This window comes from Bactrocera neohumeralis, chromosome 6, assembly GCF_024586455.1.
Source record: "Bactrocera neohumeralis isolate Rockhampton chromosome 6, APGP_CSIRO_Bneo_wtdbg2-racon-allhic-juicebox.fasta_v2, whole genome shotgun sequence".
In the NCBI taxonomy this organism is placed as follows: domain Eukaryota; kingdom Metazoa; phylum Arthropoda; class Insecta; order Diptera; family Tephritidae; genus Bactrocera; species Bactrocera neohumeralis.
In genome coordinates this window covers 14767426-14795304 of record NC_065923.1, presented here as the reverse complement: position 1 = coordinate 14795304, position 27879 = coordinate 14767426, and the positions used below count along the sequence as shown (strand labels likewise).

Below are 27879 nucleotides of genomic sequence, written 5' to 3'. Positions count from 1 at the left end.
TTTTTCTAATAATTGCAATGCTTAAATTAGTGATATTTTTAGAATTTATTCGAACGACTAATTCAAAAAGTTGTATGAAGTTATTGAACTAGTCTCGAATATGAATTTTTTAGGTATTTGTTTACAGTTTGGATTACCTATTGGCGCTTTAGTAAGAATTTTAACTTATTTTTCTGAAAATACCAGGTTGTTCAATAAGTTTTGTCGTTTGATAAGAAAAACACAATTTTATGATTCAAAATATTTTTATTATTCAGTATAATCTCCCTGAACATTAATACACTTGCTCCAAGGATCCTCCAAGCTGCGGATCCCAACCCTGTAGTGAGAATCCGAAAGGTCTGCAAAATACGCTTCAACAGCCGTTATGACCTCTTCGTTTGATGAAAAACGCTTGCCACGCATACATTTTTTGAGTTCTGGAAACAAATGAAAGCCACTGGGCTCTAAATCTGGTTAATACGTTGAATGCTCTAACAATTCGAACTTTAATTCATGGATTTTAGCCATTGTCAGAATGCTCTTGTGACAAGGTGCATTGCCCTGATGAAATTGGAAATTTTTCCTCTGCAAACCGGGTCTTGTTTCACAAATTTTCCCCTTCAACTGGTCCAAAAGGTTGCAATAATATTCAGAATTAATTGTTTTACCAGTTTTCAAGTAGTTCACCAACAAAAGTCCTCTCGCATCCCCCAAAAACGTATGCCATAATCTTCTTGGCCGAATTCAGGTTCACACCACTCTTTAGCCACTTGATTTGATTCAGAATCATGGTGATAGACATAAATCTCATCCATGGTGATGAATCGACGCACAAAATTCACTTTAACAATTTTAAAACGCTCCAAATGTTGTTGAGGAAGTCGCATTCAAATGTGTTTTTGCTCCATTATTAGCGAATGCGGCACCCAATGTGCACGCAGTTTTCTAAAACCCTAAATTTCACTTAAAATATTGCTTACACTGCCTAACGAGATATGTAGAGCCTCTACTAAATCTCTCTCAGTCAATCGACGATTTTCCAAAACGATATCCTGTATTTGGGCTATGATTTATGGTGTTGTTCCTTTTTTAGACGTCCTTCACGTGGATCGTCTTCAAGGATTGTACGACCACGTTTAAATTCAGCTACCCATCTTTCTACTGTTCTAATTGTAGGTGAACAATCATTATACACTTTTAACATTGGTTCGTGAATTTCTTTTGGTGTTACACCTTCCAAAAGTAATAATTTTTTCATTGCACGATATTAAATTTTTTCCATTTTAGAAAAGTACTGTGACACGGCGACACTACCAATTTCGCTTGAAAACAAGAAATGAATCGACAGATTGAAATGAAACTTCACATACGTTCATATGAAGAGCGTACCAACAAAACAAAAAAAATTTGGGCTAGTAGCAACTCCCTCTCTTATCGAACGACAAAACTTATTGAACAACCTGCTATAAGTCTAACACGGCAATTGAAAAGTCACCGTTCCACCATATAAAACACATATTTTTTTCAAAATTCGTTTTTTTATTCAACATAGTCCACTTCAAGGGTGATACACTGATTATAGCTACCCTCCAAGTTTTCGATATCATTTTTGTAGTACGTTTTGTCTAGGCTTCAGATTTGGCGATCACGTCTTCATTCGATGAAAATTTCTTCCCAGCTAGTATTCTTTGAAGATCTGAGAATGGAAATAATCCTTGGGCGCAAGATCTGGAGAATATGGTGGATGCGAAAGCAATTCGAAGAATAATGCATGGATTCTTGCCATCGTTTTCACTGCTTAGTATTGTTTTTGTGAAACTGCACTTTATTTTCTTCAAATGCGGCCGACTTTCGTCGATTTCGTCATATAAACGGTCCAATAGCGCTAGCCGCTGTTGATGGTCCTTCCGTTTTCAAGGTATTCCATAAAAATTATTTCCTGCACATCTCAAAATACAGACACCATAACCTTGTCAACCGATTATTGCGTTTTTTGATCCTCTGGAGTGGATTTATCGTGTGAAGTCCACTCGGATGATTGTCAGTAGGACTTCGAAGTGAAATGAATGAGCCAGGTTCCGCCCGAATCATCAACTCGTCGTTATTTTTGGTCAAATGTGTGGCCTCAAAGGCACTATTTCTGCACAGCTGTGTATAGTACACTGCAATGTAAAATAAAAAGCAGAGGAAGAGGAAGACCTCCACTCCGTTGGAAGGGCCAAGTGGAGAAGGACCTGGCTTCGCTTGGAATATCCAATTGGCGCCACGTAGCGAAAAGAAGAAACGACTGGCGCGCTGTTGTTAACTCGGCTATAATCGCGTAAGCGGTGTCTATGCCAATTAAGAAGAAGAAGAATGTAAAATAATCGCATGAAATTGAAAATTTTGTTATAAAGTAAGTAAAATTTCTTTTTGTCCGTTTTGGCTATTTTCGCACCATAATATTAAATTTCCAATATAATCTTTGCAGTCTCTAACATGTCGTTCTCAAGCGTTGGGGATCTCTGTGACGTCGTTGTGGCGAATTTTGCGAAAAGATCTTAGCCTACATCCTTAAAAAATCCAACTGACGCAATAATTGATGCGCGTTACCACCCGAATCGTCGTATTCTCGTGAATTGGGCTGAACAACAACTTGAAAATGATCCTGATTTTCTTCGAAAAATCATCTTCAGCGCTGAGGTCTATTTCTGGCTGAATGGCTTCGTCAATGAGTAAGATATGTGTTATTGATCAGGCATATTTTATGTAAACTCCTAATAAATAACATTAAAAAAGTGTTTTCTTACATTTTACAAACATACTTTAATCAGAATCTACTTGGCGTATAGGTAGCTTATATTTGTAATATTAAGTAGAAAATTGTGTGATTATTAACCAAATAAAGCTAAGAGGAAGTCACATATTTATAGAATTAAACCAGTTATCTATGAAGCTATATGTTCTAAAGCCTACCGGCTGGTAGGCAATACAGTAGAACTCGTCTTTGCAACACAGATTACCAACAACAATGCATAAATTATAAAATAAGACTTGTCATATTAATATATAGCAAATGTATTATGCCACTATTTTAGCCTAAGGCGAACACTGAACTACAACTGTTTAGTAAACTTGTGTACTTTCCTAAGAATTTCGCTCACATTAAGAATCTACATGGCGTATACGTAACTTTTTTAACAAGGTAAAATTAAATTCTATTTGTTCAAGAATAGTTGAAACTTATTGAAGTACATTTGGCAAAAATGCTTTTGCTTGCTTTAATCTACTAAAACGGTTGGGTATATTTCGCTTTTAAGTTTATTTTGAGTTTAAGAATGAAATAAATTGTACGAACATGTATAAGGATATACATAAGTGTGCATGTAGTGCTTAAGTACTAAGCACAAAAATACTTAAGTCTGGAGACATGAGGCTAATATCATAAAAAAAAATGCAAAGCTTGTCTTTACTTTACTTAAGAAAATAATTCCAAACTTTATGCTCTCAAACTTAAATTTAAAAATAGAAGTTGCGTGCAGCGTGGATCTGGGGCAACAAATAAGCTGTACAGCAATTTAAACTCGCACTAATTGAATGTGTCACTTGTGAGCAATTAAATGCGTTTCAGCATGTGTCAGCTGTTGGACTCACACAATTCTGTACGCCTTAACGGTTCTTAAGCTCGCTGGCTTTTAACCTTAACCACACTGACACACAAACAAAATTTTATCAAATGTTGCCTACTGCTTTATAGCGATTTAAGCAATGAAATAAAACAAGACTAAGCTATTAAAATGGAGCCACTTATTTGTAACACGGTGCTTATTATTAATTAAGAAACGCTTAAAAGACACACACAAGCATATATGTTAATTATTTTTATATGTTTTTAATGAGTGTGGCCACGTTGTTACGCAGGAAGCTAAAAGTATGTTGGTGCTCTTGAGCTATTTATTATGTACATAGGTGTAGGGTATTGTTGTGTAGGCCTACACATGGAAAAAATGGTGCCGTTATTGTAGAGCTTTTGAATTATTCACTTGATTATTGTGAGTTAAATAAGTACAAGTTGCGTTCCAAAGTAAACAGGACTTTTTGAATCGTGAGGACATAAATGACGATCAACATGTGGTCAATCAAAATCCGTGAATACCGTAAGCTCCATCGAAACTGTGCGTGAATTCATCAAAAATCAGCCGAAATCATCATTGAAATTCATGGAAATGGAATTGAACATCTCCAAAAAAAAAAAACATCGATTTATCTCATTTTGACCGAATATTTGAACATATGAAAGGTGTGTTCACGGTTTGTTCAGCACAAATTGACTGACGACCAAAGAATCCAACATTCGATCGACGCTTGTGACTGACTATTTGACCAAAAATCACATTTTAACCATTAACCACTCCCCGTGTTCACCTGATATGTCACCATGCGACTTCTTCCTTTTCGGAAAAATACATTTGCCTATGAAAGGAAAGCGTTATGAAGACGTAGAGGCTATTCAAAAGGCATACTGGCGACCATACCGGCCAACGAGCTAAAACACTCGTTTGCCATGCTTTTGGACCGTGCAAAAAGCTGTATTGAAGCAGAGTGAGACTATTTTGAATAAAATAAATTGATTTTGCCAAAAAAAAAACATTTGTTCTATTTTTTTTTAAGTCCTGTTTACTTTGGAATGCACCTTGTATTAGAAACATTGATAAAATTCATGCACTCTTGAAACATTCAATTGGTTCTTCGAAAGTTAAACGTATACTTATAGAGATGCTTCCCAAATTAGCTAAAAATCCTTCCCAGCTAATCCGCGAAAGTGCTGTCTTGTAGACCTTTCACGCAAATGTCCTTCGCATTGCTTTTTTTCGACGATAATTTCATTTCTAACCTCGCAGCACGGCTGAACCTGAATGCTGGCGACGTTAAAAGTTATTATTAGATTTTTCTCATTCCTCCGCATATTTATTGTTTATGTGCACATATGAGCAAGTAGGTGTATGTGTGCGCATTTTTTAAATATTAATTAAATGAAATGCACGAAGTTTTCATTTAAGGAATGTCCTGGTTGACATGTCTTTCGCATTCCTGCAAAGTTATTTTATGCGCTGACGCTGTGTGTGTGGGTAAGGGGCGGAATTTCGATTAAACTCCTAATTAAAACAAGCATTACTTATTTGTAGCAACACATTGGCACATAAATTACACCTGCTGTTTGTTTTTTATGAGGGAGTGATAAATGCTGCTTTGCATTTTGATGCCAAAAAAGTCGGTAGGTAGGTGTTATCCACCTCTCCTAATGCCATATTTAACTAGACGAGTAAGCGGATCTATTACATTTATAAATATTATGCAAGCGCTTGTAAATTTTTAATTTTGTGAAATTCATAAGAAACCATATTTGCAATTACTACTTATTAAATTCTAATTGGTAAATAAAATGAAAATGAAAGAGTATATTTGACCAGAGATATTCCTAGAACTCATTTATGATGATTTCAGGGCATTTTCACTGTTTAAAATGCTAATTAACAATTTACTATTAGTGATGTATTTCGCATATTTGTGGGCAAGTCATTTGACATTGGAGCATATATAATTATTATGCAAATGTGTGAGCTTCAATGTTTACTATGCCTAGAGAATAGTAATCAATATGCTAAATTTCGAAATTTGTTTCAACGTAATTCACTGATTTGCTGCATATATGTTTTTAGACTCTCGCAACATATTTCAACGGAGACTTTAATAGTATATACGTATATAAAGGGTGATACATTTCGAGGTTCGCTACTGTTTTAAAGAATAAATCAAATAGAGATGGATATATATATATATATAGATATAAAGGGTGTTCCATTTCGAGGTTCATATTTTTTTTAAAGAAAAAAGCACAGAAACTTTAAATTCAAAGAGGAATATTTATTATCATTCGAAAGAACATCCTTTGGCATTTATTTTTCGAAGATAATCACTTTCAAATGTTGGCCGCGGCTACGTGTCAGATAGTTCATCCTTTGAGACCAATTTTCGGTGACTCCTTCGAGCATTTCGACTGTGACCTGGCGAGTGGCAAGCATTTTTGTTTTGCTTATTCCTCATAGATTTTGAACTTTACATATCCCCACAGGAAAGAGTCTAACGTTGTGATATCACATGATCTTGGTGGCCAATCAACTGGCTCAAATCGTAAATCGTGTTCTCACAATAAGCCCATTGATTGATGCGATGTGTAGAAGTGGAGCCTCCTTGTTGAAACCAAATGTCGTCGAGATTACCAGCTTCAATTTCAGGCTTTAAATAGTCGGTTAATACGGTGCAATAACGGTCGCAATTGAGGGTTACGTTCTCACGGTCATCATCAAGAAATATGAAGCGATGATGCCAGTGACTCACAAAGCACATCAAACTGTTGTTTTCTCTGAATGAAATGGCAGCTCTTGAATCTCCTCATGTTGCTCTTTGTCCCAAATGCGGTAATTTTGCTTGCGCTTAAATCCATTGATCCTTATTGTGGAACAAAATTTGGCACGAAAACGTCGGATCTTCTTGGAACTTTTCAATAATCTGATGCCGCTTTCGAAGGTTGAGCGGCTTCAATTCTTGCACAAGCTGTGTTTTGTACGCTTCTCATATTAAGATCTCGACGTAAAATGCACCAAGTCGTTCCATACGTCAGGATATCTATTGGACTGCAGATTGTTTTTGGCCGAAAATGAATGTTACCGGTCTATAAATTCTACCAGTCCTCATATACTAATTAGAACATACTTGGTTATAATAATATACATATTTTTGCAGAATATATCAGCCAATGTGTGCAGCTTTAGACGCGTTTTTCTCAAAACTACTTTTTCAAAGTCCGTGATCACTGTAATTTCAAAACTACTAGATCGATTCATTTCAAACTTTGAACACATTTTTAACATATGAAATACCGCCCTCTAACGTTTATTAAATAATTTTTTTTTCATTAAGGGTGTTTTCCACCCACAAAATAGCGGAATTTTTAGTGGAAAATAAACGGTTTACACTTTAGATGGCCGCCAGAAGTTTTTGAATGCAAAAAAAAAATTATCAGAGAACGTTGGGGGGAAGATTTGATTATAGTTTAACTAATTTTTTTTTATTTTTTTATTTTTGGATAATTTTCAGCCGAGTTATGGTGAACACCGCAAAGTCTTTTTTTCTCAAGTCGTTATGGGAGAAGCTCTGTTACCGGCTTATGCTTCAATATTTCTACATGAAAAAATTACCCTAGATTGTCAAAAATGTGTTCTATAATGTACGAAAGGTTCGAATAAAATTATTCAAACCAGATTTGAGAAATAAATTCACGAAAAAGTCCTTTTTTTACCTTTAAGACCCTACTTCTCCCTTAATTTACTTATAAGTACAACAGATTTTCTTTAATAATTCTTCAACTTCTTCTTCCGCTATAGTAATAGTTTATTGCGATTTTTAATCCTTGACCAGTAAACGTCGAAGACCTTGCTTGCTCAAAAAGAACTGAGTCGATTTAGCAATGTCTGTTTGTATGCACGCGAAGTAGTCTCTCAGGTTTTGAGATATCGATCTGCTATTTTGCACAGAATCTTTTCTACGCAACGAGTCTCGCATTTGTTGCGGCCTGCCGATACTAGACCAATTTGGCACTTAGCTGACTGAACGAAATCTACAAGTAGATAAAGATATGTTTATACCCCATAATGTTGTATGAAATGTACCCGTGAAGAGTATTATAGTTTCGGTTACGTACAATTTAAAATTGCTTCTTAATTTCTATTGGTTGGGTTCTTTATTCTTTAGTTTAAATATTTGCATAAATACTTCATTAGTTATGAACTAGCACAGAGTGGGAGATTCTGCAGTGAAACTATTTTTTTTTAAATTGCAAGCGTGCCCAATCTCATTCCCAAAGAACTTCACTAAATTTGGCCAGAAATGCCGCATTTGCACAGCGTGTATACAACCCAAAGGGCTGAATTGAGTTTCCGCATATTTTTAACTTAAGCTGTTTCGGGGAACCAATGTGACTGAATATCTTCTAAATATAAATAAAATTCTGCAGAAATGCAAAATTGTAGCGAATTTGGAATAAGAAGGAGGAGCAAAACATTTTATTCAGCCCAAGTGTCAGTGAACTTTTTGAATTTAGCGCTGGCTGGGCTTTGAATATTTTATTGTTATTGATTTTCACTTACGAAGTAAGAGATGAAAGGCACGCAAGAGGGAAATTTTATTCACTGTGAGGGATAAGAAGGTCGTCACTGCAAAAACAAAAAGATTGGACCGAAACACAATAAAAATGAAATCAAAGCGCGAATAAATTGATAGTCAAATAATTTATCACGGAACACGTTGCGAGGAAAATGGCGACATTTGTGATGAAAAATTTGTTGCCGTTATGCAATTTGGGTGTTCGTGTAAGTATATATATAAACAGCTGTCTGTAGATGAGACTTTGATTTAAGCAGTAATGTTGTTTAGGCATTTGATTATTCAACAAAGGAAGGCAACTCCATATATGTATATGTGGAGGTGAAAAGGGAACACAAAACAGATTTTTACTTTAAGTACCATCATTTGTCAAAAGCTTTGGCGCATTGTGTGAACTGCCGCAATGAAAAAAATATTGGATAAGCATTCAAGTGAACTAGGCTATCCATCTCACTCCAGGAATCTTCAAGCCATATAAGGTGCGAAACGCACTAGAGGCTGAAAGTAGGAGACGTAAAGAGTAACTGCGGCAGTTCAGTGCAGCTTAAGTGTATCAATATTTCAAACTTAAAATATTTTGCATATTAGTTTACTAGTTTATAGTTTTATATGTATGCTTTTGAATTAGGTTGTCGGTTATTTTCCAAAGTTGTTTTTTTTTTTTGCAAATATCCACTGCATTTTAGGATTTTACTGCAAAAGAAAGATCTAACGACAACAAAAAAAAAAGATCTAACATAACAAAAAAGTTCCTTATTTTTAATTTAAACCATGACTAAATGGTAGTACTTTTCCTATATATTTAACTAAGAATTTTGTTTTATTTTTTTTTATTACTCAAAACAATTTTTTAAAACTGATATTCTCTTAAAAAATTTTTCGCTCAATCAAAAATGTTTTTTTATTAATTTTTTTCATAAAGAAATCCGTTAAAAGTTATATTTAGTTAAATTTATGTACCAATTGTACTCTATACATATAGTACACCATGCCGTATGAGCAACACAGAATGGTTAAATGACTTGGGTGAATGCTTAATAGAGCTGTATAATTTTAAGTGCGTATAACTTTTAAAGGAGTGGTTTTATGGAAAAAACTATTTGAACCTTGCTTGTAGGACAGTGTATTCTGTATCACAATAGCATATTTCCAAGGTTGCAGATTTACTTTTGAAAAGCGAAATATCAAAAATTCCCACGTCATAGACATTTGAAAAGCTACATGATTTTTGGACGGTTTATTCAGGGTAATGCAGGAGGCATTTGCAAAAAAATTTCAGCTTCAGAAATAACGGCCCCCCTAGTGTAAACGCACACGCTTTCTTTAACACTTGAAGCTTACTTGGTTGGAGATTTCAAAGGAACACTTCAACAAACAAAGTTGTGTTTATGGCATGAAGAAGTGAGCTACAACACAATATTCCAGGCATATGTGGTTTTGTGTTTTGAATAGCAATTGTATTTAAGTTTTTCTTATTTGTATGCAAATTAAATGGAAGTGGGATAGTGGAGATATTTATCTTGCCTAAAACGCTGTTGAATAAGATATTAAACAATTTTTCCAAATAAATTGATGTGAGTTTAAGCAGAATTTATGCAAATACATAAACACAAATCACAGACACATTTTTACTTAGTAATTTTCAGTTAAAGGGATTTAGGAATTTGCATATTTTTATATTTTTAACTAGTTTGAGATTCTAACACCATTGTTATTTTATGTTGCCATAATAAATGGACTTTTTGTTTGATGAGCGATCCAAGTAGACGTAGTACTTGAAATCAAAATACTCATTTCAATTAAAAATGAATTTTGTGGTGAGAAATCTCTTGATGGCAGCAAAAATCCTTTCAAGTGTGTGTGAGTGGCAATAAATAATGTTAGATGGAATTTATTTTTACTAGTAGTTTCGAGAAAGTGAAGATGAAATAAACATTTTGAGGGCAAAAAAATTTAAGATTAAAAATTTTAATTAAACTTGGTAGATCAGCTCATATGATCATTCAACGGATGACTCGATGAGGTACTCAAATAAGAATTATCCTAATAAGTGCCGACTGCAAGCCAATAATTGTTGAATTCAGTATATAGATTTTCTAACCCTCTTATATGAAATACTAGCAAATCTATACTTCAGGTGGACTTTTTATCTTATACATTGGGATAAAAAACACCCGGAAATTGTAATGAAAGTCCACGAGTAAATGATATTTCAAAGATATGTATTTTTCTAAGTTGGTATTACTGTCCTCAATTACTATGAAAGATATGAGTGCGTTATGTTGACCAGTTTGTTTGCAGCAGTTGCTTGTGTCGGTACGCCTCAGTAGTGCGTTGCGATTTTTACAATGGATAGAAATATTGAACAAAGAATATTAAAGTCAAGGATATGGTGCTTGAAAATTGTCTGGCAAGTTTAAGAGAAATAGCAAGAGAGCTCGACAACACTTGCAAGTTCGTTCGAAGGCGTGAAGGCATTTATCGAGCTGTTATCCTTGCAAGTTGTAAGGTTACACCGCACTATAGCCCTTCTTTACTTGTTTTGAATACAATTTTTTTTTCATAAACACAAAATTAGTCTATAATATTATGCAAAAATATTCAATGTTCAGCTATCTCCAAGCTTAGTGCTTTCATATTTTATTCCCTAAAAATTTTCACACACTTTGTCACGGTATTGTTGTAAGTCACTTGAAAATGATTGCTCTTATAAGTTCCTTCTGTCTTTCGGCTGGATGTTTTGGTCTTTGAATAAACATGCTTAAATTTGATTTTCATTGCCATGTAAGGTTGTATTGGCTTAGTTTGTTTTAGTTGACGCAAAAATAACTTTTGTTGAATTTTAACGATTTTGATAACTTTTCTCTACAATTTATTAAGGAATTAGTAGAGTCAATTTAATCGAGTAAGTCAACTCGACACAAGGCAAGCAAAAGTTACCGGCTAAACTTTCTAATTCAGAGTCAGGGAATCTATCAGTTGACAACGATAAAGACGTTAAGAACAAACCGAGCGTGAAATTCCAAAAAAATAAATTTTTTTTATTCATCCACATATCAATTAGTTTATTTTTGAATGTGTTTAATCGAAATCGTATTTTTCGAATATAGTTGCAGTCTTTCTATATGACCTTCTCATGTTTCTGAATTAATAAAAAATCGAAGTTTAGCGTATTAAAAAGGGCAAAAATTTAGCTGAAATTTAAATTATTAAAAACGCCGATATTTGTAAATTTTTAATTTCTTTAGAGACTACTTTTGTATAGATTCCATCAACGGAGCAGACTGGAAGTCCTTTTTCGTTAGTGACGCTGGAGATCGCGTGTAACTCGAAATATATTGAAATGTAAATAGTGTTTAAAAAAAACATTTGTATATACACATTTTTAATCTTAAATTTTAAAAATATTACTTTTTAAGAGTTTTTTTCCTTTAATTGCCAAAAAACCCCCTTTTTTAGGCTGTCACGCTGGGTATAAAAAAATGTTATGAATATTGCTTTTTTCTCCATATAATTGGTCAATATTTAATTTAAAAATATATTTTTTCGAATTATTTATTCCCTCATTGGTTTGTCATTCATTATAAATTAGAAATATGCGTGGAGAAGTAATTTGGCGTTGGTTCCAAGCTGTAAGTTACTCATACGCAGCGGTGGCACAATTTTCAGTTTTTCCAAAAAACTATTTTCTCACATAAAAAATTTGTTGTTTTTCCATTTTCCAAAAAAAATTTTCTCACATTATACATTTGCCGTTCCCTTTCTATTACAAACTTTTTTTAAGTTTCTATAAAAAAATTTATTCCGATCACAGTTATATAATTATTATTTTACAAGTTGCTATCAATAAACGCAATAATACGTATAATACTAAATGCATGACCAAGCTCATAATTCCCACTCAATGGCTTAAAATCTTAATGTAAGCACCCAAACACTTGGCTGGGAACATTTGCGCTCACACAACGCACGCACACTTACAAATAAATAATGCTTGACAGCACTAGCTTAGCGCTAGAGTGCTCAACGGCCACTTGTGCACTATGTGCTGCTGCCCGCATTGTACGCATTATATGACAACGCTTCAAGCTCCATCAATGCGTTCGATTCGCCCACACATGTGTGCTCGCCGGCGATAACTTCAGTTTCTTGCAATTGCATGCTATTGACATTGCTGCTGGAAGTATTTATATTATAGTTGCTGTTGCTGTTATTGTTGTTATTACTTTCAATACCACTTGGGTTTCTTGAAGCGAGGTTAGTTAGTTCAAATGACATGGTATTATCATTGCGACCGAATTCGTGTGAAAAGGCGTTGCTATTTGCTGTTGTTGTATGGGGTTTTGCTGCCGATATGCTGCCACCATTGCCATTCACGCTTCCGTGCAAATTGCTGCGTATTCGCATGGATGAGTTGGGCACACTGCCGGAGCGTATGGAACTGACGCGTGTGTGCATGGACATTGTGCGCTCCGGCACATCGAGCAGCTTGTGTGTCTTGCAGAAGCATGTGGCAAAGCGCTTATTGAATTCACGCTTGAATTTTTCCTGTTAAATGTAAAGCATGCAAGAGTGTGTGTTATTAAAGGATGAAAAATATTACAATTTGATTTATCGATAATCGGAGGTTAGGTATTTTTTTTTGTTATACACAAAGGGTTATTTTATTGAAATACAAAAGACAAGTCAATATTAACATAATATAGCAAAAATATGTATTTTCGATGTATTGCTAGTTTTTTATAATTCGGATGAGCATTAGATTTGTCTTTAACAGCGACTTGAGCATCACTCAAACTTAATTGTAGCGTTCAGTTACTTTTCGCAACCTGTTAACAGTCCTGTTATATTTCTGTGCAGTCAAGCAATACTCTCTTCTATCAAGAGCATACATTCTGCTAACAAGATTCCGCTCCCGCCCATGAGGCAAAACCACCAAGCAGGGACATAAAAGAAATATTTCTGGCCAGATTTTAATATATTGGACTACAGTTAGTGTTCAGCTTTGGAGAGCATACCTGTTGAATATCACACAGAAATTTGGAATCTCAAAAAATTTTTCATTTGAGTAGTGCCGTCAATACCTATAGAAAACGTGCATGCTGCTGTTGGTGAATGAGCGAATCATTTGAGAGCTTGTGTGAAGAGTAAACAAAATTTTGTACATCGGAATAGTACTGGCGAAGGATCTTGTTTGAAAGCAAAGCATAATTTAACTGCAATGCCGACGAGCTTGCAAGAAAGGGCACCCTTGTCGCGATTATATCGAATTGGGAACGCGTTGGGTCCAATTATCCTTTAGCGTTCTAGCACTCTACCTCTGCATTTTGCGAGAGCTTAGCGCACGCTGGTTCTTTTGGAGAACCACTGTTTTCAATAAGTTTCATCTTGCTATAATCGTAGAACATTTCTTTAGAGGTGTGCATGCGGAAAGCTTGAAAATTATGTTGGACGCTAACTGTCAAATTTTATCCAGAAAGGGAAGATGGAAACAGCTACGCGCTTTTTCCTCCATTTCCGTATTTTGCAAAACTGTGGTCGAAATATAACATCTGGACATACATATCTTTGGCAAACCTGGCGAAACAGCCGCCTTAACAAATTTGTGGTAGGCTCAAAGCGATTTGTCTATTTCTGAATGGATTTTCAATTAATACTTAGAACGATTTAGGTATTTCAATGGATGTTCTCTGTTGTCCAAGTGGGATAAACTATTCAATCGATCTGTTGACCTAGCATAAGGTATAGTTAAAGTGCCGGTATTATTGCTAACATAGGGTCTTCTTACAAATTTGCATATACCTATTATTTTTCTTCAGAATTCACTTTGACATAAAAACTTCATAGTTTTTTTAATGTTTTGGACTAACAATACTAATAATGAGCGTTATTCATTCGTTTTATAACCGAGCTAGAACTTTTCATTACTTATCAACTAAGATTGTGAAGCAACGGATGAAAAAGATATCGAATCAGTCCGGTTGAAGGTGAAATATGCTATATAGAGCTATTCAAGTATAAAAATTAATTATGATGAGGTATCTCTTAATGTGCTCGATCGATACTTTGAGAAATCGCGCAAGAATTGAATCTTACACATTTTTATAGTTCTTTTTTTTGTAATATTCGGTAGTCAAAAAAAGTCTTTTCGTATTTGTTTATATTTATAATGAACTATAATGACCCAAATATGTACCATTTCGGTCGAACACTTTTTGCCATTTTTCCGCTAGAGACATTATTCCATCAGTGTAAAACTTCTGGTTTCTTGGTCGGAAAACTGCGACAAATCACTTTCACAGGCTTCTCTTGAAGCCAACTATACTCTATTAAGGGAGTTCTGCATTGACAGAAACAAATGATAGTCTTTCCGGATTTCATCGACTTTTTCATTGGTATGGAGGATGCATCAAAATTTCCAGAACGGACGCGAGCCAAGTTGTGCTACACGAACTGGTGCAGCATCATCAATTTCATCAAAGATGGCTATGTGGATATTCATTTTTATTATAACAAAAATTTCAAAAGTTGTTCTTCATTATTTTCCCTCATTTTTGAACAGCTGTAGCTTTTTTTTAACTTACCCGAATTAATTTTTTTTTTGGTTAAATGAAGCTTAAAATCTCACCTTTCCAACAATATTGGTATGACACAATGTGATTGGTAGCACTGGAGATATGATCTACGACTGCGACGACATCTATTGACAAAATACGAAAATCCTTTTTGGACTACCCAATATTACTAATTTCTCAACAGGATCCTCAATCAAAGCATTTTGTGTTTACCAAATATTAAAACTGGCATCATTTCAACAAAATCATTAATAATTTTTGAAAGCAGATTGCTTGTTTTTCAGTCATAACTAATTTGCATCTCTCTGCTTATCATATATGTGACTAAACCGTGAATTTAATTTAGATTTCTACCGAATATTACGATTAATTTTGGTTAGGCTCTTTAAAGGGATATTTGATTTAATCAAGTTAATCATTGCATGTTATTCCTAAAAAAATCTCCAACACGAAATAAGTGTTTTTTCTTATTTCATTTCATGTGAAATAACAAGAATCTCAAACTCAGGGACACACATGTTTATAACATACACATAAACACACGCAATTGAATAATTAATCTTAATTTACCATACTCACATTATAAATACCGTAAATGAACGGATTATAACAGCTGTTGCTCATCGCCAGCCAATCGCAGCAAAACCATATTATGTTGATGAAATGATATTCATTTATTTCGGGGAACGTCACATACAAAATATTATACAATTGCAGCGGCAGCCAGCACAGACCGAAGACGACTACAACAATTATAAGCATTTTTATGACCTGTCAGCAGACGAGCAAAACAAAAGAAATAAAGAAATACAGAAATTAGATTTTAACTAGAGTAAGCGTGAAAATAAATGATAAAGTGAAAAGAAAAACGAAACAAAAAAATTCAACAAGAAGACAAGTTAATAGGAGCTTTGATACCCTACACAGTTGCATTTCTAAAAGCTTAGAAAGGCATAAAGAGATCTTTAACTTGACTTTGATTGGTCAGTTTGTATTGCAGCTATGTGCTATTGTACCATTGCCTTTGACAATAATCTAATTTCGTGAGTATAACATATAAAACAGTTTTTGATGCAAGGGCTTGATTTTGATTGGTCAGTTAGTAAGGTAGCTATATGCTATCGTAGTCTGGTATCGGCGGTTCCGACAAATGAGCGGTTTCTTGCGAAGAAAATAACGAGCGTGAAGTTTCAGATCGATATCCCAAAACCTGAGCGACTAGTTCGCTTATATAGACGAAGAAGCAGACAAACAGATTGTCGAACAAAAGTAAATGAACACCTGATAATTTATATCAATATTTCAAAGAGTCTCCAATGTTTCCTTCTGGGTGTTACAAATTGATTACACCCTATTCAGGGCATAAGTATATAACAATCGTAATATCGAAAACAAATAACAATATAAACACCCGTTACAGGTCTTAAGCTAGCGGAAATCCTTCAGCTTTTGAGCTCTACGCACGCAAACCCACACACGCACACATACCTTGCATACATACGCACTTAAGGAAATGAAATCCACACTAATGTGTGGATTTTTCCGCTGACTTACTTTCTTTTTATTTCGCAGAAGTGTTATGTCGCGCGTATCTTGAGCATTGCCTGGCGCTCGTGTGCCCCACAACTTCACCGCCATTTGTATGTAGACAAAACTGATGACGCAAAACGGCACAAAGTACTGCATGAACACCAACGTGTAACGATATGTTTGTAATTGCTTCTCGGTAAGGTTTTTATTCATGCAAAATGGTCGGGTAACATTGAAAATAATGCCGTTTTCTGCAAAAAAAAAAACATACAACGAGGAGAAAGTGGTGAGTAATAATAAAAATGTTGTTATACAGGGTGGTTCTTTTACGTGGTTTTTTCTTGTAATTCATTAGTGTGACACCGCAAGCGCTTTGCCACTAGAAAGCCGAAAAAATGCTGCTTTAATTGTCGAAAGTGCTGCATTGAGTACTGTGTTGGCAAGATATAAATCTTTCGTGAGCGAGAACTGCCGGCAGGGATTTATGCAATCCGCGATTCCACTAGCATCACGCTTAATAAAACTTGCTAATATGAAAGTTTGGCTGTTAAGTTTGATAATCAGACGCTGCAGTGTTATGAAATAGCAGCGAGCAGTGTTGGCGGGAAATTTTGAGCAAAGCAGCCATTAACGATAGATACCCTCAAGCGGAATGGCGAGCAAGCCATTTGCGTGATGACAGAGTGTCAAAGCTATTACCTAGTTTTTAACAAAATGTGCTAGTATGATATGCTATCACTAAACCAACTGAGGCTGTTACTTCAATGAGATCGTTGCCTAAACTAAGCTTAATGGCTGCGCTTCATATTATTTCTGCTGTTAACATGTACATACATCTTTGTATTGTTGTATTTAAAATTGAGTATTTTTATAATTCCTTAAAAATATATCACTACATAGCCAACCCTGTATAAGTAGGTAAATAAAATGCATTATAAACACGTGCTTACCTCTGTAGCGCTCATGCTCCACTTCAACGCGAAATGCTATTGCACAGGGTGTGGCGAATAGAAATGCCGCCAGCCAAATGCCGATGAGTATTAATTTGGACACCCATTTTGTAGGTCGAGCCCTAAGGAATAATAAAATACAAATAAATATTTATTATTCAATATAACAAAAGCATGCTGTGATATTATTAATATAAGCTATAAATAAACGCGATATTTCCACGAACAATTTATGGATACATCGTTTTCAGTAGAAGATATTTGGTATTTAATTGCTTTCTGTGAGCTTTGAATTATTGCAAGAAACGCAAATTTATTTGCACAATTTTGCTAACTTTTTGCGGCCAAGGAATTTAATTATGTTTTCAAGCTTAGTCACGTTATCTGAATTTTTGTGGAATAGTGACGTTTAAACAATGAGGGATATGAAGACGGCAGAAATTAATGGTAATCGTAATTTTGATAAATTTAAGTATTTAAGCCAGTATACTTCACCTTAAATGCCAAACATCAAATTTAGATAGTTAATTTAGGACTTTGGTTGCGAACATAATTTCCATATTTCTCATAATTAACCTTAACATAACATGCGTTTTTTGCTACCGCTGAGCGACCTTATACTTACCCAAATATGACGGCTGAACTTATTTAAAACTCACCTCAGCGGATTTATAATGGCTCGATGCCTGTCGATTGCGATTGCAGTGAGTGTGAAAACGGACACGTTAACGGTTAACGCCTGTATAAAAGGGCAAAAGCCACACATAAACCACGGCAGATTCCAGCGTTGTAATAAAGCGGCTTGAAACTGAAAAAGTATAACAACATCAAGTTAAATAAGACAAATTTAAGTTAATTAAATTAAATTAAGTTAAATTAAAATAAATTAGTTAAGTAAAGTTAAATTAAATTGAAATAATATTATATATAATTGGGCTAAGTTAAGTCAAGTTCAGTTACGTCACGTTAAGTTAACTTAAAATCGCCAATAAAAAAGTTTTGAGCTACTCATAAAAGCTTTGTTCTGAAATGAACTAGTTACGAACTAGTTATTAGTTCATAATTAACTGGACCAACCATTTCTGTGCAAGCAACGAATATTTTAAATTTTACTAAATTAATAATATACCGCTCAAGAAAATGGTGAAATAAGTATATTTCTTTTCTTAAAATTTCAAACTAATATTAATATTAAATGGAATCAGGCTAAGTTAGGTCAATTTAAGTTACGTTACGTTAAGTCAAATTAAGGTAATCGAAGTTAAATTAAAATAAAATACGCGAAAATAAATTAAACTAAACTAAAACAAATTAAAATAAAATAAAATAAAATAAAGTAGAAATAAAATAAAATAAAATAAAACAAATTAAAATAAAATAAAATAAAATAAAATAAAATAAAATAAAATAAAATAAAATAAAATAAAATAAAATAAAATAAAATAAAATAAAACTAAATTATATTAACTTAAACTAAATTAAACCAAATTCAATTAAGTTAAATTAAATTAGATTAAATAAAATAAAATAAAATAAAATAAAATAAAATAAAATAAAATAAAATAAAATAAAATAAAATAAAATAAAAAAAGTAAAATAAAATAAAATAAAGTAAAATAAAGAAAAAATTAAATAAAACTAAATTATTTTAACTTAAACTAAATTAAACCAAATTCAATTAAGTTAAATTAAATTAGATTAAATAAAATAAAATAAAATAAAATAAAATAAAATAAAATAAAATAAAATAAAATAAAATAAAATAAAATTAAATAAAATAAAATAAAATAAATAAAATAAAATAAAATAAAATAAAATAAAATAAAATAAAATAAAATAAAATAAAATAAAATAAAATAAAATAAAATAAAATAAAATAAAATAAAATAAAATAAAATAAAATAAAATAAAATAAAATAAAATGAAATGAAATAAAATAAAATTAAATTAAATAAAACAAATTAAATTAAAATAATTTAAAATCAAAACACCAATTCTCCTTAAAAGAACTTGATTTTGATCGATCAGCTTGTATTGGAGCTATGTATATGCTATAGTGACTCGATTTGAATAATTTCTTCGGAGATTTCACCATTGCTTTAGACAATACTAAATTTATGAATATAAATGTATATGAATTATGAATATATCTTGACAGATTACGTCAGTCTCAATACATACATATATGTTTACATGAGGTACTATGATCAATTATTAACAGTCAAAATAACATTAATTGCATTAATCGCATTTTAACATTCGAACAAAAGTCTTTTACCTGAAATGGTATGCAAAATAAACCGATGACCACATCCGCAAAAGCCAAATTGGCTATATACATGTTTGTAACGGTGCGCATTTGACGTGTCGTCACCACAACCCAAATAACCAGAGAGTTGCCGATAACTGCCAGAATACTTATAGTGCCATAGAAAACGGACAGTAACACCACGATGCCAGTGGGTGCCGAATACAGTCGCTCTGCGAGGGAATTCATACATGAGAGATTTTAAAATTGGTTGGTTTACCTTTTACATATACTTTTTTTTGACTTCATTTTAGCAACAATTGGCCTTACCAAATTCTGCTTCCTCGAGCACTTCGTCGACTGGCACTTGAACCACTGGGAATTCATCCATGCTGAGTGCAGCTTAATGCCGCTGAGCTCTGCACCAATACTAGACGTGTTATGTCCTTATGTTTATTTAACAGAATTAACGGTTGTCGCATACACACACTTGATTATGTATAAAATACATACGTACATTTGTGATTTTATATTTTTGCAGTGATAGTATTTGATAAATTGCTGCACAGTTGGAGACAATGAAGTATTTTCAACGAACTTTGTTATAATTTGGAAAGTATGTTTCATGCCATATTTTAAATTCGTAAATATGGAATGCAGCAAAATGTACAGGTAAATTCCAAGTGACATTCTTGTATAAATATTTAATATTTACCAGCCATTGTCTAATATTCTCATAATTTGAATTGCTTACAATAAGCGAAAATTCTCAATAAAATTGCATTTATATGTAAGTTTTTATTGTAAGATTATGTTCTGAGAAATTGTAAGCAATTTTTTGTATTTTCTCAACATGAGTAATAATAGCTATCTGCTGTACTAGATCAGAGAGGGATCTTGACAAATAGCTGTTTGGATGGGTTAGCGGCAGCACATGGGTCAATCAGGCCCAGACCTATGAAATATTTGTTATGACGAAATACTAACACTTGAAATGCGAGATGAATCTTATTCGATTGCTATGCAGACGACAGCGCAGCAATAATTATACTCCGAGCCACGGAAGAATGCTGAAGAAAGCGGAATCAGGTCTTGTTGCAAACGCAAACATGGTTTGACTCTCACAATCTTACGCACGAAACGGAAAAAACAGAGCTACTACTGCTAACAAACAATAACATTCCTCTTGAAGTAAGTTTGCAAAGGTTTACGGATCTTTAATCGTTGTGAAAACGTCGAGTAGAGGTCAAAAGAAAGAAAGGTGAGAACAAAATTCTACATTCAGCAAACGAATTATTACTAGTGACGAGATGCAGGTTTAAGAATAGGAAGTCGAAACTATTCAACAATCAAGCGAATGGCGATTCAAAAATTAGTCGAAAAAGCAAAAAACCAAAAATGAGTCAAAAAGCCAAAACTCGCTGAAGGCACTGAAGGCCAACTCAACCGAACCCTGAGGCTTATAACAAGTGAGGTGAGAAAAATTAGATTAATCGTTGGCATTTTCAGGGATCTATTTGTAGGCGATAATAAATATTTGTATTAAAATACATAAAAAGTATTTTTTTGTTAGTCGGAGTAAAATTTGATCTAATTTCATAATATAATAATATGCTTCAATAATCATTTCTTGCATATTCATCGAAAAACTCACACTTCTTTAATTACATTAAATTGCTAAAATATCAAATATTCAGTTGTGACCGCATTTATATCTTTCTCACTTATTTAAAACGTTTTTCTTTCAAACAAACATTCAAACCTTGCATGGAAATTTCTTTAACAACAAATCGAAATAAGCAAATACCACACACAAATATTTATTTAATTTTTAAGTCTGTTGACTTTCGGTTTATTTATTAATTAGACTGTACTTGGCGAACCAGCTTGGCCAGCAGCCTTTAGAATTACACCAATACATACACATACACGCAGGTATAAATACAAGTAAACAAATTGGAAGGTTAGTGAATCTTAAGCAAATATAATTCACACATTTGTTTTTGTAGAAAAAATTAAACAAATAAAACCGCTGCAGCATTTCTATTTAACCGCAAGCGTGTTCTGTCAATAAGATGGAACGGATTTGTGCACATTGGAGGAAGCCAAGTGGTGTTCAAATACAAATACAATCAAAAGGGCCGCTACGGAAATGAATTGACTTTAAAAGAAATTTATCTCCGTAGAGAGAATAACTGTAGATATGCACGCGTGTGTATGTATGTGCAGATTTTCAATACAGTTCACGTTACAGGGTTCTTAAAGGTCAAGTTCTGCTGTATTTGATGTGCGAGCTTTATTACAAGCACACATACACTCTAACTTTTGTGTGCTTCTAGAAAATCGATATTTCGTTGTTAACAGTTGTGTGAGTAAGTACTTTAATGGAATGGAACTATTAAATTACGCTTTGTCATTAGAAATTTCGTGTTATTTCGTGAAAAGATGCGCCAAAGTTAATTTAGTTCTAGGAATTTCGAAGAAGCATTCCCTTTTTAAGGCAAAGTCAAATGTTGTCGTATTTTTGAACATGAAAGTCTTAGAGATAGATTTTTTCAAAACTTATTAGCTACTCGGTGGATGGTTCATGTAAATATTAGGTTGTCAAATATCTCCCTTCCGCTTTTTTGCTCTTTATTCAATGCTTTATAAAAAGTGTCACAGTGATCGGATTTAGTTCAAATATGCGCCGTTTCGTTCGATAATCTGTTTCCATCTAGCCGGCAACTTCATAATACCCCCCTCGTAGAAGCCCCCCTCCTTATTTGCGAAAAACTCGGACAGCCACATTTCACAAGCCTCTTTTGAGTTCAACTTTACACCAACAAGGGCGTACGCCATGCACAGGAACAGGTGGTAATCACTTGGCGCTATCCCATCCGAGCTCCCGTAGCTTCTGAGGAGTCATCAACGTAGTGTGTAGTCTGGCGTTGTCCTGGTGGAACGCCTCACCTTCCCTGTTGGACAATTCTGGACGCTTCTGGTCGATCGCCTGCTTCAAGCGGTCCAGTTGTTCGCAGTAGATGGTAGAATTAAGCGTCTGGTCTTATGGGAGCAGTTCATAGTAGATGATTTTCTTCCAGTACCACCAAACACACAGCAAAACCTTCCTGGCCGTCATTCCCCGCTTAGCCACTGTTTGGGACGATTCAACCATGAGCGTTTTCGCTTGATATTGTCGTATGTGATCCATTTTTCGCTTTCGGTCACCATCTGCTTCAAAAATGGGTCGAGTTCGTTCCGTTTCAGCAGCATATCGCAGGCGTCGATTCGGTCCAGAAGGTTTTTTTGTGCCAAATTATGCGGCACCCAAACATCAAGCTTTTTTTGTGTATCAGAAAACTTTCTGTAGATGGTTTAAAATGGTTTGGTGACTAACTCCCATCTTCTGGAAGATGTCGCGAGATGCCACATGTCGGCCTAACTCGATGTTTTCCATGATTTGATCGGTATTCGTCGTCAAAAGTCTTCCGCCGGCTGGCTTATCCATGGTGTCATTTTCACCCGCTCTGAATCGTCGAAACCCTTTCTCCGCAGTTCGAAGTGATATAGTACAATCCCCCAAAATACCATTAATCTCACGTTTCTCTAGCGGATTTGGCTTTAACGAAGGACAGCTTTAAAGTAGCGCGAATTTCGGCGTTAGTGAACTCCATGTTTACACGTCTATAACTGTTGAACGCAATATCCCAACTAATCATAATATCAGCATAGCGTCATTTTGTAGGTTGTGTCAAGACCTTTCGAAGATGTATAGTATTGCCATATACGAGCTCTGTAGCTTTATACATAGCCGTGAAATTCAAAAGACAAAAAGGCATAAGGGAGATATTTGACAACCTAATATTTTTTTTCGATTCGGTTGGTGCGCGCAGTTTAAATGGTCACAGTCCGACGTAAATTTGATCAGCTGGTATAGGTTTCTGCTAATTTGAAAAATCCACGCCTTTAGTGTCACCAGCAACATTTACAAAATTTCAAACATGTTCTTCCTTGAATTGTGAATAAAATTCAGCAGAGTGCAGTACTCTTAATGGAAATCTATCAACAAAATATGAGTTGAACTTTCGCTGAAATTAAATATCAAACATTTTTTTCAAATGTATTCCGAAAGTTCTTTAAATGAAACATGACAAATTATGAATTATTTAATATTATTTTAGTGTATGCTACAGCTTGCTTTATAATGCAAGGGAATGACACAGAGATGCTAGTAGCAAGTAAACGACGCTGGGCGCATATTTTTCCTACTCAACGATGCATTAATACAAGCACGACAATATTTTCGCATAAAATTATGCATATACAATTATAAATACAATAATAATTATAATTCTGTGCTCTCGTTGTTATTTTTGCTGTTTATATTTACGGCTATCGGAGGCTGATAACACGCTAATTGACGCGACTTTTACAAATACAATACATACATACATATGTACATATATTAATGTGTATGCGAAATTTTATCAGACTGTTTGTGAAAGCAATTAGCGCTAAATTCAATTGATACGAAAAATGTGCGCATGGCAAAAATGTTTTCAATTTAGATCTGCGTTCTACATTTAATAAAAAAATATTTCCGCATTTAATACAAATTATTTAAATTAAATTGCCATGCATTTAGCTTTTACTCACATAGGAAGCAGAAAAGAAATTATTGTCTGTGTAGTTATTTGTTAGAGATTCATTAACTGAAAACTTTTTGGCGTAAACTTTGTATATAACAAATTTCATTTAAACTTTTCATCTAAATTTTTTTTAATATTTAAATTTCCGCTAAAAAATACAATTTCAGCGCTGTGCACAGCAAATACGCGAAATCGTGCGTAAAACGACAGAAAAGCGGGAAAGAACTTGAATGCAGACAAAACTTGAATGCATAAAAGCGAAAAGTTTGAGTATTTTATACGCCAAAATTTTTATCGAAAAGTACATGTAAACATGGTAAACTCTCCTTTTCTAGACGATTTAAACTTTCATTGAAAATAATGCACAGAAGCACGGGAATAAAATTGTTATGAAAAGAGAAAATACAGTTGAATGAAAGATCTCGTGGTAACTGTTGCTTTCACTCAACTTTTCGCTTTGGTAGATATGCCACTGGATCGAATTCGACACGGATTGGCCGCTATTTTTAGATTGGTGCAACCATTTTTATGTTTGCATGAAGTTTGTTCTATATAGATTAAGAAGTATTTAAGGACGTTAAGGTCGTCCAAAAACAGCCGTTGTGCCAGAAAACATCGATGCCGTACGTGAACTGATAATGCAAGACCGTCATGTAACATACCTTCAGATATAGTGTTGAAAAGGTGATGCTATAAAAAACTTTGTTCGGGGGCGTTGGATCACAGCTGTTCAAATATTTAAAATAATGAAGAAAATTTTTGTATAAGAAGCTGGGTAAAATGCCACCAAGCGTTTATACCAATCGATAATGAAACGATGCAATCGTATCAGTTCGTAGCACAACAAGGTTTGTTCGTTTTGGAAATTTGGATTTTTACACTGATGAAAGTTTTACACTATGGGAATAATGTCTCCAACGGAAAAATAGCAAAAAGTGGTCGACCAAAATGGTACATATTTGTTTATTTATTTATTTTTATAAATATAAAATAAGTTGAAGTTTGTTTAGAAAAAGAGACTTTTTCGACTACCCAATATCGTCTGGCAGTTGATGACGAATCATGGAGTTTATTTGGCATTTTTTTAAGCCCGAAAAAAACAGCAATCGATATTTAGGTTTCCAATCGTGATTCCAAAAAAAATAAAAATAAAAAAAATTCGTGTAGCACAACAATGGTTCGCTCGCTTCCGTTCTGGAAATTTCGAAATTTCGATTTACACTGATGAAAGTTTTACACTGATGAAAGATCGCAGACACTTTTCAACTTAAATTTGGCAGAAAAACCGAACAGTCGAAATAGTTTTTCTAAAGGTTGGTATGACCGTCTGTGCCAAATGCCATATCAATACAAGAAAAACCGTTAACGCTGCACCGAAGCTAATATACCCTTCACAGGTGCATTTCTTTTAGTAACTATATGTTCAGTTTGTATGGAAGCTATATGCTATAGTAAGCCGATCTGAACAATTTTTTCGGAGATTATATTATTACCTTAAGCAGTAATCCGTGTCAAACTTCATGAAGATACCACGTCAAATACGAAAGTTTTCCATACCAGTACTAGATTCCGATCGTTCAGTTTGTATTGCAGCTATATGATATAGTTAGACAATCTGAACAATTTTTTCGCATATTACATTACGATCTTAGAATATAACCTGTGCAAACTTTTGTGAAGATACATTGACAAATGTGAAAGTTTTCCATACAAGAACTTGATTCCGATCGTTCGGTTTGTATGGCAGCTATATGTTATAGTGGTCTGATATCGGCAGTTCCGACAAATAAGCAGCTTCTTGAAGAGGAAATGACGTTTGCAAAATTTCAAAACGATATCTTAAAACCTGAGGGACTAGTTCGTATATATACAGACAGACGGACAGTCCGGGTCATATTTGATCTGATTTGGTATACTGTTTTACAGAGAGTCAAGCTCATAATTAAAACGGCTGTACTAATGTCTACCGCAATTACACGTATGTCCTGGCAAAAGGCATTTCGCCTACTACTCGTCATTCTATTATAATTTGTAATACTCAGAAAATATTGCACGAACTTTGTGCTTAACTTCTGTCAAACGTTTTAGTTTGCATTTTTTCACTATAACTGCAAGTTCTACCCTCAAATGCCATTTTTCATTGTAAGCAGTAATAAAATGAAGTATACAAACGCCTACAGAGCTTTGTTTTGTTCTCGAAGCCACCAAGTTGTAGCAGGAATAGAAGTAGTACATGTGTTTCTGGGAATCCTTGGCTATAAAGTGTTTTCACGACAAAATACTAATGCCACTTCCTGGCAGAAGCTTCTCGGGTTAGAAAGCACATTAATGTCGGTGCTATTAAACATTTTCTGCTTAAATAGAGTTTCATCTAAATTAAGTTTTGATGGGAGAATTGGTATTAATCATTAATGCATGGCACCACGCATAAAATAAATATGAGCAGGTGCTATGCGGAAGTAAGCGTTGGTGTCATATTCGCTCGAATAACATATTTGGTCGAAAATAGCGAGAGTTCGTCGTATAACGGGGGGTTTCAAGGAAAGTTTTTAGAAACTCTTTGGCTTTAGAGTTTTTGTTTTTGTAGTACTAATAACAGCTGTGTGTTTACGTAGTCGCAAATAAATATCAGATTTCACATAAATCCGAAAATTTTTATTAAACATTTATTTTTGTTTTAACTGTTATATGCCAACGCTCTACTATTTCGTATTATTGTAGTTATTATTTTTATTATATAATCAGTTAGCACTGCAGTTATAATAATTATCGCAAATTTTATTATTTTGATTACTATTACCACGTACTCGTAACAAAGTTATTATTTTATTATAATTATTATTATGATTACATTCAAATCACCAAAATTTGAGACCAAAATTTTAAGCATATGCATTTAGCCATTATTTTAACTCACAAATAACATGAAATAGTTCACAAACTAGCCAATTATCGCACACATGCACACATTTCCTTGAAATCAACCGATAATTATGCACATGGAGCAAAAACAAACTTTATGCTATGGAAATTAAACCAGTGCAACTGTTATTATTAATTAAAATTCTCGGTTGAAAACGTCAACACAAAAGCTTCACAATAAATGGTTTCCTCTTTAATATGCCCCTTGCAGCAGATTCATTAGTTATTTACATGCTGTAACGTCACTCATACGCCATGTCATACGTTGAAATGCGCTTGGTTACCGCCTCTCTACAACACGCTTGCACTACAGTTTTTCCTCGGCTGTCGTTTGGCTTATAGTTTGTTTTTTCGAGGTGTAAAAATTTGCGACAACAGCTTCTCTTGAAGCCCACTCAACGTGAAAGCGCCTTAACGACTAACATATCTGTGCAGCGAGCGCTTTGGCTCAACGCTGCCGGTGTTCGGGCAGCTGCTGCTATAGTCGCTGGCGCTAATACGATAAGCGTATTAGCAATGGACAAATTTGCCAACGTCAACTGCTGAAATTTGCTGTAAAATCGTTGGCCAGATGTTTTAGCACATGTGCGCACTTGACTTTCAGCGGCGGATTTCGCGTCTCTTGCTTTGCATGTGTGTGTGTGCGTGTGCGCGTACAAATATTGAAATTCGCATGGAGCGCAATTGTATTAAAAAATCTTCATTTTCACAACTTTAATAGCAATTTCAAAATGTTAAACATAATTTTTTGTTCTTTTTTTTTGATTTATTTTTAAAATGCGCGCCGACTTTATGCGTTCGCTGTCCTCGTTCGCGTGCTAATTTATGATCGACAGCGA

The 27879-nt window shown here is 34.1% G+C and overlaps 1 protein-coding gene across 2 annotated transcripts; it reads right to left on the bottom strand.

Moving 5' to 3' along the window:
* Positions 1 to 11994: 11994 nt before the first annotated feature.
* On the bottom strand, positions 11995 to 27445 carry LOC126762186 (RYamide receptor-like). 2 transcript variants are annotated; one of them, XM_050478744.1, is made up of 8 exons: positions 27272 to 27445; positions 19818 to 20048; positions 19518 to 19720; positions 17899 to 18047; positions 17240 to 17361; positions 16314 to 16540; positions 15339 to 15530; positions 11995 to 12732 (listed from the first exon to the last, which is right to left on the bottom strand). In XM_050478744.1, the coding sequence occupies exons 2-8, from the start codon at positions 19876 to 19878 to the stop codon at positions 12226 to 12228; spliced, it is 1461 nt and encodes a 486-aa protein (XP_050334701.1). In that variant the 5' UTR covers positions 19879 to 20048; positions 27272 to 27445; the 3' UTR covers positions 11995 to 12225. The 2 variants fall into 2 exon arrangements, with proteins under 2 accessions (XP_050334701.1, XP_050334702.1); XM_050478745.1 differs by lacking the exon at positions 27272 to 27445 and having other exon boundaries at positions 19818 to 20154.
* Positions 27446 to 27879: the final 434 nt, after the last annotated feature.